The following is a 14818-nucleotide window of genomic DNA, read 5'->3' on the forward strand; positions in this document are numbered from 1 at the left end:
TATTTCCCTCAACAATTCAATCATCCCTGTTGTCAATTTAATCTAACTGTAGCAACTTGGTGTAGCGGACAGAGTGCATCTTCATTTCTTCACTTCTCTTTTCCTTTTGCTTTCGATTACTGAAACTCTTTAAAAGACAACAAACTGGCTCAAATGCTTGAGTTAAGTGCTTTAATCCTAGGCTATTGGGACTCTCTTGGTGTTCTCTCTAAGAGGCAGGTTGTTAAACAACGGTGAAAAAAATCATTTCCAGTCTTTTAAAAAGATAGAACAGAGGAGGCAGCGCTTGCAGGAGAGGGGTAGAAACTGGGGTCGAGAAACCATATAGGAACCCAACCCATTGGGCTCAGCGCTCCCTGCTTGGCCAGACGCATTCAGCACCGCGGACAGATCCCGCCCCGCCCCGAGCCCACCCCACCCTCCCCTCTGCCTCTGCAGCCTCCCTATTGGTTCGCCGGGCTCCCCTCTCCAAGCTGCCAATTCTCCAACACACAGAACCAACCTACCCCGGCGCTGGAGAGGCAAGAAGACAAGCGCCGGGGATAGCCCAGGTCGGTAGAGCTGCTGAGCCTGGGCGATCAGGAGCAGCTGCAGGCTCTTGAGTAGGCCTGCCGGGAAGCTGTTTGCTTCCTGCACTTTGTCCGGGCCCTCGCCCTGTGACAGGCGCTCTGCAAGATGAATCTCAACTTCACTTCCCCTCTTCATCCAGCATCTTCTCAGAGGCCCACGTCGTTTTTCATCGAGGACATTCTGCTACACAAGCCCAAGCCTTTGAGGGAAGTGGCCCCTGACCACTTTGCCAGCTCTCTGGCCTCTAGGGTGCCTTTGCTAGACTATGGCTACCCCCTTATGCCCACACCCACCCTCCTCACCCCTCACGCTCATCATCCTCTGCATAAGGGGGATCACCACCATCCTTATTTCCTGACCACCTCAGGTAAGTAACAGAAGCCTCTAGGAGTAGGGAGTGGGCTTTTTTTTTTCATCCCCCAGAGCAGAGGCTATATCAGTCCCGGTGGTCTTTCTCCTTCTGTAGCAGTGGAAGGTTAGGGACATGGTTGGGAGCTCCCTTGAAGCAGTCCAACGGAAGGGAGCAATTTCTGGTCACTTCACAGTTTGTATAACTAGACAGGGATTGTGTCTGGCCAGAGGAAGCTGGAGTGGGTAGATGTGATCATATTCCTGGTGGGCAGTGTTTCTTCCAGGCAACTTTGGCTCATCTCTCAATGCCACTTCTAAACTTCCTCCACTTCAGAAGGGTTCCTTAACCAGCTTGTCCTAGGGAAATGGCACTGAACTTTCCAGTGCGGAAGATGAAAAGGCTTCACCTGGCCCCGCTCTCTTCTGCTAGGTTGGGTCAGGAACATTTGCAGATTCTGCAGGAGGCGTAGAAGTGAGGGAGGGCCGGGGGTAGTCTGCCACTGGCAGGAAGGGGTCGGGGCAGAAGGGAGCTGCAGTTCTCCAATGACCTTCACTTCCCGTGTTCAACATTTAACTCATAAGCAGTCTGCCTTGTTCTGGCCCAGTTGCTGGAGTCGCTGAAATAGTTCGTATTTACTGTTTGGCAATGAGTGGGGGTTGGTAAAGTAAGACTGGGCCTGCAAATGCTGGGGGATGTCTGGATTGTGTTCCTTTATTTGATTCTCTCAGTCTGAACGAACACTTTCTTCCCTAGCATTTCCAGTCCAGCCACACAGAGAAATCTTCTAGTTCAGTTGCTGAGCACAGTAGTAAGCTGATTCTAGTGGGGGCTGAGGGAAGGGGGCAGACAATGTATGAAATACAGGCACTCAAATCCAGGAAAAAAGTGCTGAAAGTGTAGGACAGTAAAACCCGCTCAAAAGCTCTAGGTTAGTGAGGAGATCTTAAGGCTCCAGGTGAAATTAGAATTGCTCCCTGGCTTTGACACCTGGCTGAAAATGTACTCTTTTCCCAGTACTGGTGTTGGGCAAAATTCATGGTGCTGAAATGCTTGATTGTCGTTTTCCTCTCCTGGGCATTGGCAGATACTGGTGTCTGAGGCCCGGATGCTTGGGGCGCCTAATAAACCAGGTAAAGCTGAGAGGCTCGCGATACGAAAGCATCCAGCGAAAAGGCGCTCAGCTCTCCTGATTCTGGGCTCGGAGTCGGAGAGAAATGATTTAGGAACAGACTAGGGAGCGGGGGTCTCCAGGGCGACCCTGCTACTGACAAGGAAATGTCGCGGGCCAGCGCCACAGTTTCTCGGGTTATGCGTCTTTTCGCGCTGTATTTGGTTGATGGAAGGATGAGAAAAAGGTGCTTTTTAGAGTTGAGTTATTAACCGCATAGCACAGTACTCAGTGTTGGTAGGGGTCTGGATAGATGCAGGTGGACAATCCTGGTCCAACTTCGGACTTTTGCAAGCAAACTTTGAAGGCCTAACAGACAACTGGAAGTGTGCGCAGGTTCTGAAGTTTCCCCAGGAAGATATATTTTTCTTTTTTTTTCTTTTTTTTCAGGGCCTCTAGATCTTTTATCTACTTTTCTTTTCTGTTTTATTTGCTGTTTTTTATTTGAATTTTGGGATGGCCTTCTAGGAAAAGATCTCCAAGTGCTATTTTGTGGCTCCTCTTCCGGCTGTTATTGAGAGATGGGTTCCAGGAGCTTTGGAGCAAGTAGGAGAGAGGGAATGCTGGGCGTCGGGATGGAGTGGAGCGGGAGGATGGAGGTTGCTTCCTCCGAATGCGGGCTCTGTCCCTCAGACTGCTCTTGTCTCTGTAGGGATGCCGGTCCCGGCGCTGTTCCCGCACCCGCAGCACGCGGAGTTGCCCGGGAAGCACTGCCGCCGCCGCAAAGCTCGCACGGTGTTTTCTGACTCGCAGCTCTCCGGCCTGGAGAAAAGGTTCGAAATCCAGCGCTACCTGTCGACGCCAGAGCGCGTGGAGCTGGCCACTGCCCTCAGCCTCTCGGAGACTCAGGTGAGCAGGAGTCGGGAGGATGCCCCGGATTCTGCGTCCTGCTCTTCCCTCCTCAACTATGAAGTAGTTCCAGAAGGATCAAGTACAAATGATCCTCCCTCCTCGCCTTTCAGCATGTTTCCAAGATCCGACAGAATTTATACCCAATTTTTACATTAGATTTCTCTACCCGGCTCTACTGGAGAGGGAAAATCACTTTGATTCGGCTGTCACCTCCAAGTCACACCATGGTTCTTTTTATTTCTCTTCTGCCCTTCATCCTAAGGGTGTAACAAGCTGTGTTAGAGAGGGTCTTGTTTGTGGAGGAATTTGAACAATTTACTCTTTGTTTTGTTTTGGAGAGGGTATCACTATGTAGCCCAGGCTGGCCCAGAACCCAATCTTCCTGCGTCAACCCCTGTGTGTGGGCTGCCAGTTCACACCACTCCTCGGTGTTCCTCTTACCCCTCCTCACTGCACCCCTGCATGTCTTATTTCAGTCAACCTTACACGCACCGCAGCAAGTCTTCACAGATACCTGAGGGCGCTCCACATACTAGTTTACCTCTCCTTTTTTCGTTTTTGCGCTCTCTCTCTCTCTCTCTCCTTTCCTTCCTTCTCTCCTTTCTTTTTCTGTCTTTTGTCCAGCCCCCCCCACCTCTTCCTTTATTTCACCTCATGATCTTGCTTGATTAGAGCTAAGACTAAAATCCCCTCCAAAGAAAACCAGTCAGTTCATTCCACTCGTGACTACTAATCCACGAGTCCCGTTGGACCCGGGATTTAGGTGTTTTCATCACAGATCATAAATTTAGTGTAAAGGAGTCCCCAAGTACACAGCGCTTGCCCCCATTAATTACCATTGACCTTCGTCACTCTTCTGGGGCAATATCTCCTAGAATTCAGCCTAAAAGGATAACGTGTGACTTAATCAAAACGCGGGGCGACCATGGCGGTAGGACCGAATTCGATTCAGTAGACAGCGAGCCTTTCCCCCCCCTAAGCTCCACCGATCACCCAGACCTTTCAGTCACCGTTTGTGTGAGGAATGATATGATCTTGTTTGTCTCCCCGACATCAGGTGAAAACGTGGTTCCAGAACCGGCGGATGAAGCATAAAAAGCAGCTGAGGAAAAGCCAAGACGAACCGAAAGCCGCAGATGGGCCGGAGAGCCCGGAAGGCAGCCCTCGTGCTCCTGAGGGCGCGCCTGCCGACGCTCGGCTGAGCCTGCCCGCCGGTGCCTTCGTGCTTACTGAGCCAGAGGACGAAGTGGACATTGGGGATGAAGGCGAGCTCAGCTCAGGGCCGCATGTGCTCTGAGTGGCCAGGCTGGGAAGGGAGACCGGGGCGAGGAGGCCGCGGGGCCAGACCTGGTTCTTCCTGGGTGGGAAGACTCGCGGAGACTCCAGACTGCTCCTGCGACCTGGGCTGGAAGAAAGAAAGGCAGGCGCAGTCCATTTAGCAACTTGCATCCGCCAGCGACTCGTTCCCATGCCTCCTCCCCGTCCAACGGGTCCCCGTCGGGGATCACCGATGTGATCGCTGGTTCCCGCGCCCCGCGTCTCCAGCGCCCCGGGACCTGCCGAATGTCGCTGCTCAAACTAGCAGCTGGGCTCACGGCGGTACAATTCGACCAAGCGCCTCTGGCTCCGCGCGCCGCCAAAGCAGAACCCCTCCATCCTCATGTCTCAGCCACTTGTCATCCAGCTCTGTCACTCTGTCCCCGCGGCCTCTCCACCTAGGCGGTCGCTCTCTCTAAAGCAGTTTAGTTGACCACAGATAAAGGGACCAAGTGTCTGGGGCTATGCCGGGATCCAGGCTATGCCGGGATCCCATCGGATTCTCTAAACCTTCAGAGCCCTTACTGTGTCGTTGGCGGCTGTTGACTACGACTGCTCACACCCCTGCCGGGACCCTACATCTCTTATTGAAATCCTTAGGCGAACCCCTTCTTCTGACTGCGCTTCCATCCTCGGGTGTCCCAAAAGTCATGGGTGCGCTCGGCGTCATGGGTGCGCTCGGCGTCCCCGGGGCGCTTGTAGCGCTGAAGGGCCGGAGGGCTCCACAATCCCCTCTCTACAGAACTGTGGGCAGAGAACGTCCACAGCGCAATTTCTGCTTCCTGAACTTGTTGCACTCTTGTCCCGCAACCCTTCCATGTCCCAAAGACTAAAGAGATTTTAAGCGATTGTCCTCGGGTTGTTTGCGGGTGCGCTCAATTCCGTGCAGTGTTTTAGCAAGGCTTAGCCTCGCGAAGAACGCACTCAACCGCCTTCCGAATTAAAGCCAAGGGGGATGTGGGAGCGCACCTGTTGGGGGGGCCATTGAAGCTGTCACTGTCGCGTCCCTCCCTCTCCTCTGCCCCTGGCAGGTCTTCTATTCTCTTACTAGTCTGCAGTCTATTTAGATAATAAAGGACTTGTGGGGCAAAAATGGAAAGGAGCGCAGGTTTCCGGGAACCGTTTGTTGCCACGTCCCGCTGCTAGCACGTCACCTCTCTCGTCCCAGACACTTTGTTATTCCCAGTAGAAATGAATTTGGCTAATGACCTTTACTTAACAGATTCCGCCTCCCTGACCCCGACTTTCCTGTTTTCAATCATTTGATTAATAGAGATTAATGAATCTCATCCACGTGAAAAAGGTCACCGCAAACAGCACCTTTTCACCGCAAAACGCTGAAGGGAGCCGGGCCTTTGGTATTTGGAATGTGTAACTATGCCAATGAACAACAGAGCAACCCTGAGGGTGGGGACTTCCGACCTGTCTAGGCTTCTGGCTGTCTTTAGGTTAGTGAGCCCTGAAGACTGGAAAGGAGTGAACTTAGCAGCGTGTTCCTCCTCCTCGGGACCAGAGATAAATAATTACAGGACTGCAACGGTGTGAGTTTTGGTTACATTTTATTCTTTTGTTTTCTCTTTTCTTTTTCCCCAACGAGGAAAACAATCAAGCGGCAGAAAGAGAGCTTTATCTAGTTTGCATCATTTTGGAGGCAAAGGCACCATCTTTAAAACAGAAGCGAACGTAGTGTATGTAGCCTTTGGACTGCCCAGAGTGTTTGCTCTGTAATCAAAGGGGGTGTGAACCACAGAGCAGGAAACTGAGGCTTGCGGAAGTTGAGGAATGCAGCCATGAAATCCTGACTAGCTAACAGTGGAGGCGGAAACAAATTGATCTCCTTTGACTCTGCTACCTTCTTTCTGTTTGCTCTCTTCTTCTGTTTATTTACTTTCTGGTGCCGGTGCCTTGACTTGCAGTTTGCCCCCCCCCCCTTATTACAACGCTATCATCTTTTCTTTAGTTTGTGTAGTTGTGGCCAATGCTACAAATCCAGGGTCAGATTTTTCCTCTTCTGTTTACATAATGATAGCTTTTTTTTTTTCAAATCCAGACTCTCTCCTGGCAAGCCCTCTACTTCCAAACCATACCCCCAGCCATACCGAACCTTTTCAAAGGAAGTAGTTTATAGAAAATTGTAGGTTTGGATTTTTCAGAAAATGCAACACACACAGAAAAATAAACCAGCACAACAAAAACAAACAGCAAAAAAAAAAAAAAAAAAATCCTTGGGTTAAAGGAGAATGATTTATTAATAAGAGAAAGATGCTCTTACATGAGAACATGGAGCCAAGGGGGGAAAAACTTAAATTGTTCCAGTCCTGCACACAACTGATAACAGGTTTGAAAATAATCTTTAAAATGAGTTAAAAAAAAACATGAGAGAGAGAGAGAGAGAGAGAGAGAGAGAGAGAGATTGATTTTAAATTAGAGGATGAACAGAGAACACAAATTCGAAAGCATAGGGCATTCATTTATCTTTTCTGCCCTCAGAAGATGCAGTTGACTTACTCTATGAGGAATGGAGTAGGGCATCTCATGAGTTTTTGTCTTGAATGATCAGGTAAACAGAGAAGCTTCTAGCTTAAGAATAGCTCTTCCTGATTGGGGCACAGTGAGTCTGGAGCCTTTGGAACTCCAGTCTGACTTAGGAGCATTGCCTACTTGGGAAGATGTCCCTCCTGGCTACCCTGGACTTTACTACTGGAAAGGCTGGGGTGGGGTGGATTCTGAGTGCAGAACCAGATGTGTGACCAAGACAGGGTTTTCTTACCAGCCCCACTCCTACCCTGGAATTGTGGTAAATAAAATAATAGCTAAGCCCTGTCCTGTCCTCTCCTCTTCTCTGCTCTTCTCGCCCCCCCCTTCCTTCCTTTCTACCAGATCAGAGATGACTTTAAAAGACAGATGCAATTTAGTCTCAACTGAATATAGCACAGCAGCCGGTTTTTGCTTTTGACTTTTGAACCGGATTGAGTCCTCAACAGTCTGAAAACGTACCTTGTTGAACTGGTCCAGGCTTTTGTCTCAACCCAGTTCCACTGGTTAGTAAAGATGCAACAACACTATGTTCATTATATTATAGAAAGACACATGGGCCTGATTTTGAAGAAACAAATATCTTTGAGTAGCTGAGGAAGGCAAACAATTTCTCATTTAATCCCAGATGGGGTCCGCCCTCCCCATTTTTGTCTCCAAGACTCTAATTTTGAAGGACTTGACTTCAAAGCTTCTGAGAAAGATGTCTGGTAACATTTCTCAGCTTAGTGTTGGCTGACTGTCACACTAAGACGTGCTTAACTCGAATGCATGACGCCACTTAGAGAGGATTGATTCTCTGAAAAGCACCTGTGTGGAGAGGGACACTAGCCGGAACTTCCTGGAACTGAGGGACTCATGCAATAAACATGTTCGTTCGGTTGAATCAGCAACTCCCTGGCTCTGACTGAATTTGACTCAGTTTACAAAATAATGAATTAATTGACATACTTATATGTTTATGTGTTCCTGCCACTGCACTTCAAAGAAAATATTGACAAGCTAAAATTCCCTGAGCATGCAGAAACCTGGGTACGTATTGCTGCTAAAAGACAAAACAAAACAACCCCCTCCAAAAAATACCCCATAAATAAAGAACCATTATTAGCTGTTTGGCTTGTCAGAGGAAGGCTTTAGGGAGGGGGGAGAGGAGAGGGCTAGCTGTGGTAGCTGTAGCTGTAGGGGCATCTTTTCTGCCATTCTAAAGATAAGACTGGCTCTAGGAATAACCGAGTAAGTCCACAAGCCACTAAGCACATTCTCACTAGGGAGATTTAGGCAGCAGTAACAGGACAAGTCCAAGGTATTTTCAATGTGAAGCTGGGCTAGATACCTCCTCCTGGGAATCGAACCCACAGCCTCGTGTATTTTAGGCAGGGCAGTGCCCCTGAACACCATCTCCAGCCCTTATGTATGTGGTTCTGAATCTTTAAGCTCTGACATCATAAGTCCTCTTTCTCCAAGAAAGAAAGCACAGGTTTCACTTTATTTAGATGGTCTGCCATTTCATGAAGACTTCAGTTTATGCATCCTAGTTTAAATAAATAGATCCACAGCAATTAGAAGACTTAGGAGAAATGGAGCAGGAGGAGAGTGCATATTTTAATCCACTAGATTCCAGTACTTCATTCTAGAAAGTGGATGAAAACAAACTAGCATTTTAGTAAATTAAGGACAAAGCTACTCTCAGGAAGAAGTTATCAGTATTAGAAGACACAGTTAATGAGTCTAAGCCCTTCACTCTATACATAATATGTGGGAGAAACCAAGTCTCAGATGACCACAAAGACAGAGTGGCAGGCTTAGACTAGAAACTGGTTTCAGTAATACCTCACAAGCCACTCAGGTTGTTATGGGACTGCAGGTCTTATTGTAGCACGAGGAGGAAAGAATTGTAGCAATTTTGGATGTAAGACTTAAAAAGAAGTTGCAGTTGGCAATTGTCTATTAAAATCTCGGGTCAACTTTTGAAAACTCTTCTGACCAAGAGTGATCTGAGCTTGAAATGACTTTCCCTGGGGGGTTCTGAGTCCCTTCACACTCTTCATTCAAGCCAAGGTTGGGCAATCCCTTACTGAGGTATTTCATCTAAAGGGATGAGATAGATCTTCCTGAAGAAGCCTCATGTTTACACCTCTCTCCTAAACAAAACAAAACAAAACAAAACAAAACAAAACAAAACAAAACAAAACAAAACAAAACAAAACAAAACCCAGCTAATCTTATTACAAATGAGTCAGTTATACATACACACAGAGAAACATGCTCAGCCATACAGCTTGTTTTGGGCATAGAGTTGGTACATCTAGTTGGTCAGAGAAAATTCTAGTAAATATTTATGAGTGGGAAGAAAATTCCAAGTGGTGCTCGAATCTTTCTCCAGTGTATTTTGTAGTCAAGTCCCACCGTGTAGGGCAGACTGGCCTTGAGCTCATGATTCTTTTGTGTCAGTTTCTCAAGTGTTAGGATTGCAAGCTTATGACCCATGCCCAGGGCCCTTGCATTTTTGATTGTTGTTACCCCTCCCCTCCTATCTCTTAGAGTTGCTAGAGGATGTACCAGATAGTCAAGCCTCTGTGATTTTGTTTGTAGTTACCCCTTTCTCTTTATCTTGTGCTCTTCTTGTGGTACTGGGGAGTCACAGTGGGAGTTCATAGCCCTTGTCTGGATATGCCCCATAAAGGAGTCAAGAACGGTAGAAAGACTGAGGGGTAAGAGCTGTGCAAGGATCTACTATGCCGGCTCAGCTAGAAAAATGTAACAGATTACAATGTGGGTCAGAACGTATCAGTTATAAAGTCCCTGACATCCGACTACATAGGATCTTGACCTGTTTATATGTGTCACATGGTTCAGTAGATACCTAACCTTCACTACTTCATCACAGAGGGGCTAGGAAGTCCCCAAGGAGCTGTGTGTGGGGTCCTTTCACATTTCATCCTAGTTTTTTGTTCTTAGAGAAGAGTTTTATTTCCACAGCCCAGAAGGCATTAGTAAAAATGGCTTCCTGGGCTGGAGAGATGGCTCAGTGGTTAGGAGTAGTGACTGCTCTTCTAGAGGTCCTGAGTTCAATTCCCAGCAACCACATGGTGGCTCACAAGCTTATGTAATGGGATCCAATGCCCTCTTCTGGCGTGCTGAAGACAGCAACAGTGTGCTCTCATGCACAATATAAATAAATTTAAAAAAATGGCTTCCTTACACTGTGCCTTCCCTTGCTTTACCTATCCCCGACCTGTTCTGCCCTAGGGTTTCTGGTATCTGGTTTGGTGACAGGGCATATAGAAAGGGAGGTTCAAATTCATAGGGACCTTTTTAAGTAACAAAGAAGTGCCTACAGTCTTCAACCTATGAAGGGAAAGACAGAATTTAGGTTCTAGCTGAATCTTTAAGGTATCTCCTAGGAGTGCAAAACCAAAAACCAATTCCCTCCAAAAGCCAAAACAAACTTGGGCATAATGGTCCACATCTGCCATGTTGGCACTTGGGAGGTGGAGGCAAGAAGATCAGGAGGAAATTCAAGTTCATTGTTGGCTTGACATATGGATAAGAGGCCAGACTGGGAGACATGAAACTCTGTCTCAAAAAAAGAAAAAGAAAAAAAAAAAAAAAAAAGAAAGAAATGAGGATAGAGGAAGGGTGAGCCTGTGGAGGCTGGAGAGATGACTCCACCGGAAAAGTGTGTACCATGCAGGCCCAGAGACCTGAGTTCCAACTGGGGACCCATGTAAAGGTGGAAGGAGAGAAACAACCCCACAAAGTTATTCTCCGACTCCCACATATCCACCATGGCTTGTGTTACCTGCCTCTCCCCTACACACACATACACATTGCCATCTTTTTAAAAAGAATGATTCATTTTAAAAATTAGTTGAAATATTGATGAATATATTCTTTAAGGAGCAACTGAATTTCCCTCATTCCTTGTCTCTCTAGAGTCCACATTATACTTCATGAGGTAATAATTTGCTTCAGTGTAAGCCAAAGAATAGCCCACCGATGTTTTATTTTTTTAAGATTTATTTTTATTATTTTAGACTCATGTACACATGTGTGGTTTTGTGCATGTGTAAGTGCAGGTGCTTGCAGAAAGAATGTGGGATCTTCCGGAGCTAGAATTACAGGTGATTACAACCCACTCAACACGGTGCTGGGAACCAAGCTCGGGTCCTCCATAGAGCAATGTGTACTTTTAACCAACGAGCCCTCTCTCCAGTCCCATAGTAGATTTCTTGGAGACAGGGTTTTGTGTAGCCCAGGCTGAGCATGAACTCACTATATAGCTGAGGATGGCTTTGAACTTGTAATCTTCCAATCTCTACTTCTTTAGTGCTGGGGCTACTGGTATACACTGCCACACCCAGTTTATGCAATGCTGGAGGCTGAACCTGAGGTTTCATGCACACTAGACAAGTTCTGTACTAATTGAACCACACCCCTGGCTACTCAGCTAGCCTTTATTCTGCTACCACAGTGCTTGATTTAGGATTTCAAATGGGAATTTATAAGCTAAGGGCAAACAAAACAAAATAAAACTAAAAAAAACCCAAACAAATACAAACAAACAAACAAAACTCCCAAACCATATGTGTGTGCACGAATGTGTGTGTATGTGTGTGTGTATGTGTGTGTGTATCATAGCATATGTGTGTATGTCAAAGGATAACTTATGGGAGTTGGTTTTCTCTTTCTACTATATGGATTCTGAGGGTTGAACATAGGTCAACGTTCACCCACGGAGTCATCTACTTCACTGACCAAATCTTTCCATTTTCTTTACTACAGAGACAACTAACCATTTTCCATCTTGGGCTGATGATTTTGGTGTGCCTTCTTATTTCTAAGAGATGCCACTAAGTCGGTGCTTTTTAGTATTTCTGGTCTAAGTACCTCCTAGAGCATCAGGACAGAAAAGATGGAAATAATTTTCTATCTTTTCTGCTTCTGCTACTCATGTGTCTTCTGTCCTTCTCTCTTCTTAGTAATGTCACGTTAGGTATGTCACGACGATGATATACCTCTGCAATATCCAGCTACCCAATGACCTTACTGTGGGGCTTTCCTTTGACTGAATTATCTCATTGTTTTAAAACTTATTGTGTTTGTGACTCATTTACTCTTAAGCTCTCCTGTCTGTCTCCCACTCCTGAGGTAGTCACAGACTTCTAACATTTTGTTTCCCTGAAAAAAATCTCTCTCTGAGACCCTTCTGGGATGCAATCTACTCTATCCTCAGGGTCAAAGCACCGTCCTTCTCTGTCACCCTGGGGATTCCTTTCATTTTCTTCTGTTCTTTCTCATACTATCTTCTTTCTTGTGTTTCCCTCTCTTGTTTGGGTTTTGTTTTATGCTTGGGACTAAGGATCAAATGGCAGTCAAGACCTCGACTGTGGAGCTACAGCCCTTGCTTTGGGAAACGAATCTCCTGTGCTTTCTGAAAACGGGTGCCTGGTGGGTAAAAATATGGAACTCATCCTTATCTAAAGCAAATCTTTATTCTGAGGTCGTGACTCTTAGCGTTTCTAAGTAGAGATAATTTATGAGTAATTCTGACTTCTAGACTCCATTGGTTCAGCTGCCAATTGCAGTTGTTAATCCAAATCCCCCTTTGTTCTTGACCGTTGCTGGGCTGTTTCTCTGTGTCCTTTCTGGAGCCAGCAAGATCCTCTCTTTGCAGCCAGTGTATTGAAATTCAATTCTGCATCTCTCTTTACCTCTTCTTCTGCACACTCAGTGGGCACCGACCATCGGTGTGTCCATTTGGTCTTTCAGTGAGAAGCAGTTTGCTTGAGTCGTTTCTTTGATGACTCTCTTTCTGTTTCCCTGTTCCTTCCTTATCTCATGCTCATGCTGTGGATTGTTACCCACCAGATTCAGTCCCTATGCTTCTTAATCTCTTTCCTTTATTCCTGTCCCTTTGCATTTCCACTCTGATCGCTGGGGAAATTCTTTTCTGTCCTTTTCTAACCCCATGCTTGTGCTGATTTCTGCTGTCACTCTGTCCCTTGTCTCTAACTCAGATGGTCTCTTTTAAGGTCCCTTGTTCTCCTTCTTTTTAAAGGTGTCCCGTGTAATATGCTCAGACGCTTGGAAATCCCAACATTGTCACCCTATTTAAATGAAAGATGGACATGCCGGTGAGAATCTAAGAGTTCTGGGCTGGGGTGAGACAGGAGCTCTATCACAGGCAGCTGAAGAACCTCTGAGGCCAGGATTTTTAGGTCTTGACAGAAGAGTCTTGTGTAACTTAAGTGGAGTATATATTTGAATGACGATGAATTTGAACTTCTAGCCCTCTGCCTCTATTTCTTCGGTGCTGAGATTATAGGCATGCATGACATTTCCAGATTCTGTGGTCCTGGAGATATAACTAAGTATGCTGTGCAGGTTTGGAATCACTCTACCAACTGAGATACATTTCTGCCCCCTAAAGTATGGTCAAAACAACCCCAAGTTAATAGCTTCCTCCCCTCCCCTCCCCTCCCCTCCCCTCCCCAGTCCTAGGGATTGAACCGAGGGCCCCCTGGATGCTATGGGATTGCTCTACCATTGAGCTCCAGCCCCAGGGCTTTTCTTGTAGGCTAGTCAGACTCCCTAAGGAAGAATTTTCTAAACTCTTCCTTGTGAGACGAAGTCTCAGCTTCCTGAAAGCCAACTGAAAGAGGACTAGGTGCCTCCATGTGTGCACACATGCCTCCTGCAGTGTCCCTTTTTCCAGAGGCCCTCTTCTGACATCTTCAGAAGGTGGACCATTCCTGGGACACGAGAAAGCTGTGGCTTAGTGGCATGGAGGGTGGAGGATGACACAGGTCTACCTGCTTTTGAACACATTTTTACCCAGTCCTCATTTACCTCCTCATATATATTCCATTCTCTTTCTTCTTCATCTTAAAAAATACCATTATTCTCTTAAAATATGTAATCTTAGTTTATGCATATGGGTGTTTTGCCTGCATGTATACGTATGTGCCACATACATACAGTGTCCCTGAGGGTTGGGAGAGGGCATTGAAATTGAACTGCTATGTGGGAGCTCGGAACCAAATTGAGTCTTTGCAAGAGTAGTAGGTCCTATTAAGTCCCTGGGCCATGGCTCTAGCTCCTCGGCCCTTGTTCTAGAGATGATCGACCCTATCAGCTCTTGCACAGCCTTGCTGTTTACTAAAGTGGGGCAGAATGATTCAAGGCTTTTTCCAGTGCTAGTTTATAATATACTGCTTCTGAAGCTTGTTAATTTTTCTGAAGTGTGGCACGCATCTGTTTTTCCTGCTTTCAAAATTTCATTACTGCTGTCGATTCTCCTCCTTGGGACTTGTTAGAATTATTGTTGTGTAGCATTTTCCTCTAAGATTAAAACCTTCCACCTTGAAGGGAAGCTCAAGATACAAGACGTTTACAGGGAGGTAAAATTGCTCTATATTCTGATGAGAAGGTGAAACGTTCCATCCTACAGGGAAGCTGCTAAAGACATAAACACCTCAAAAGACATGCAGGAAGTCCCTGAAACGGATCAGATTCACTAAGTTCCTCTTGTTCCAAGCATGTGCATGGGCTGTAAAGACAGCTGAGAATCACTCTCAGACAAGCTGTGCTGCTTAGATGAGCTCATGCTGAGCAACCTGGGGGAAACAAAGACAAGACAAATGACAGAACTGCTCGAAACAAAAACAGAAACAAAGACAAACAAACAAACAAAAAACAAAACAAAACCAGAGACCAGCTGAGCTGGCTGGAAAAGGCTCAGACCAACCCCTGTACTGCTGGGAAAGGACACCCTCAAACCTGTTGAGCTGCCTGAAGACTGTGCAGTGTGTTTCAGGTTCCCTCTGTGTGAGCTGTCACCCATGCTGGGGTGCACCTTAGTGATGCAGCTGTCTTTGAGTCATTTCTGCTCCTGTTAAATAACCCTCACTCATATTTCTATAAATAACCCCAATGAAATTCATTGGCTCACTGAGTTTGGTAGCATCTGTACTTTGATCTGTTGTGGGTTCCCTATCTGGGATTAGTGAACTTGTTCATAT

At 46.5% G+C, this 14818-nt stretch overlaps 1 protein-coding gene across 1 annotated transcript; it reads left to right on the plus strand.

Moving 5' to 3' along the window:
- The first annotated feature begins 624 nt into the window (after nt 1-624).
- Nucleotides 625-4364, plus strand: Bsx (brain specific homeobox). The gene is made up of 3 exons (XM_021173370.1): nt 625-937; nt 2743-2939; nt 4000-4364. The coding sequence occupies exons 1-3, from the start codon at nt 676-678 to the stop codon at nt 4237-4239; spliced, it is 699 nt and encodes a 232-aa protein (XP_021029029.1). The 5' UTR covers nt 625-675; the 3' UTR covers nt 4240-4364.
- Nucleotides 4365-14818: the final 10454 nt, after the last annotated feature.

The sequence above is a fragment of the Mus caroli genome, chromosome 9, assembly GCF_900094665.2.
Source record: "Mus caroli chromosome 9, CAROLI_EIJ_v1.1, whole genome shotgun sequence".
In the NCBI taxonomy this organism is placed as follows: Eukaryota; Metazoa; Chordata; class Mammalia; order Rodentia; family Muridae; genus Mus; species Mus caroli.

Excerpts from the sequence above, each read along its gene's own strand:
- Bsx (XM_021173370.1), top strand. The coding sequence starts at position 676 with ATGAATCTCAACTTCACTTCCCCTCTTCATCCAGCATCTTCTCAGAGG. Across the intron at positions 938-2,742 it reads TTATTTCCTGACCACCTCAG|GGATGCCGGTCCCGGCGCTG; the intron begins GTAAGTAACAGA and ends TTGTCTCTGTAG. Across the intron at positions 2,940-3,999 it reads TCAGCCTCTCGGAGACTCAG|GTGAAAACGTGGTTCCAGAA; the intron begins GTGAGCAGGAGT and ends CCCCGACATCAG.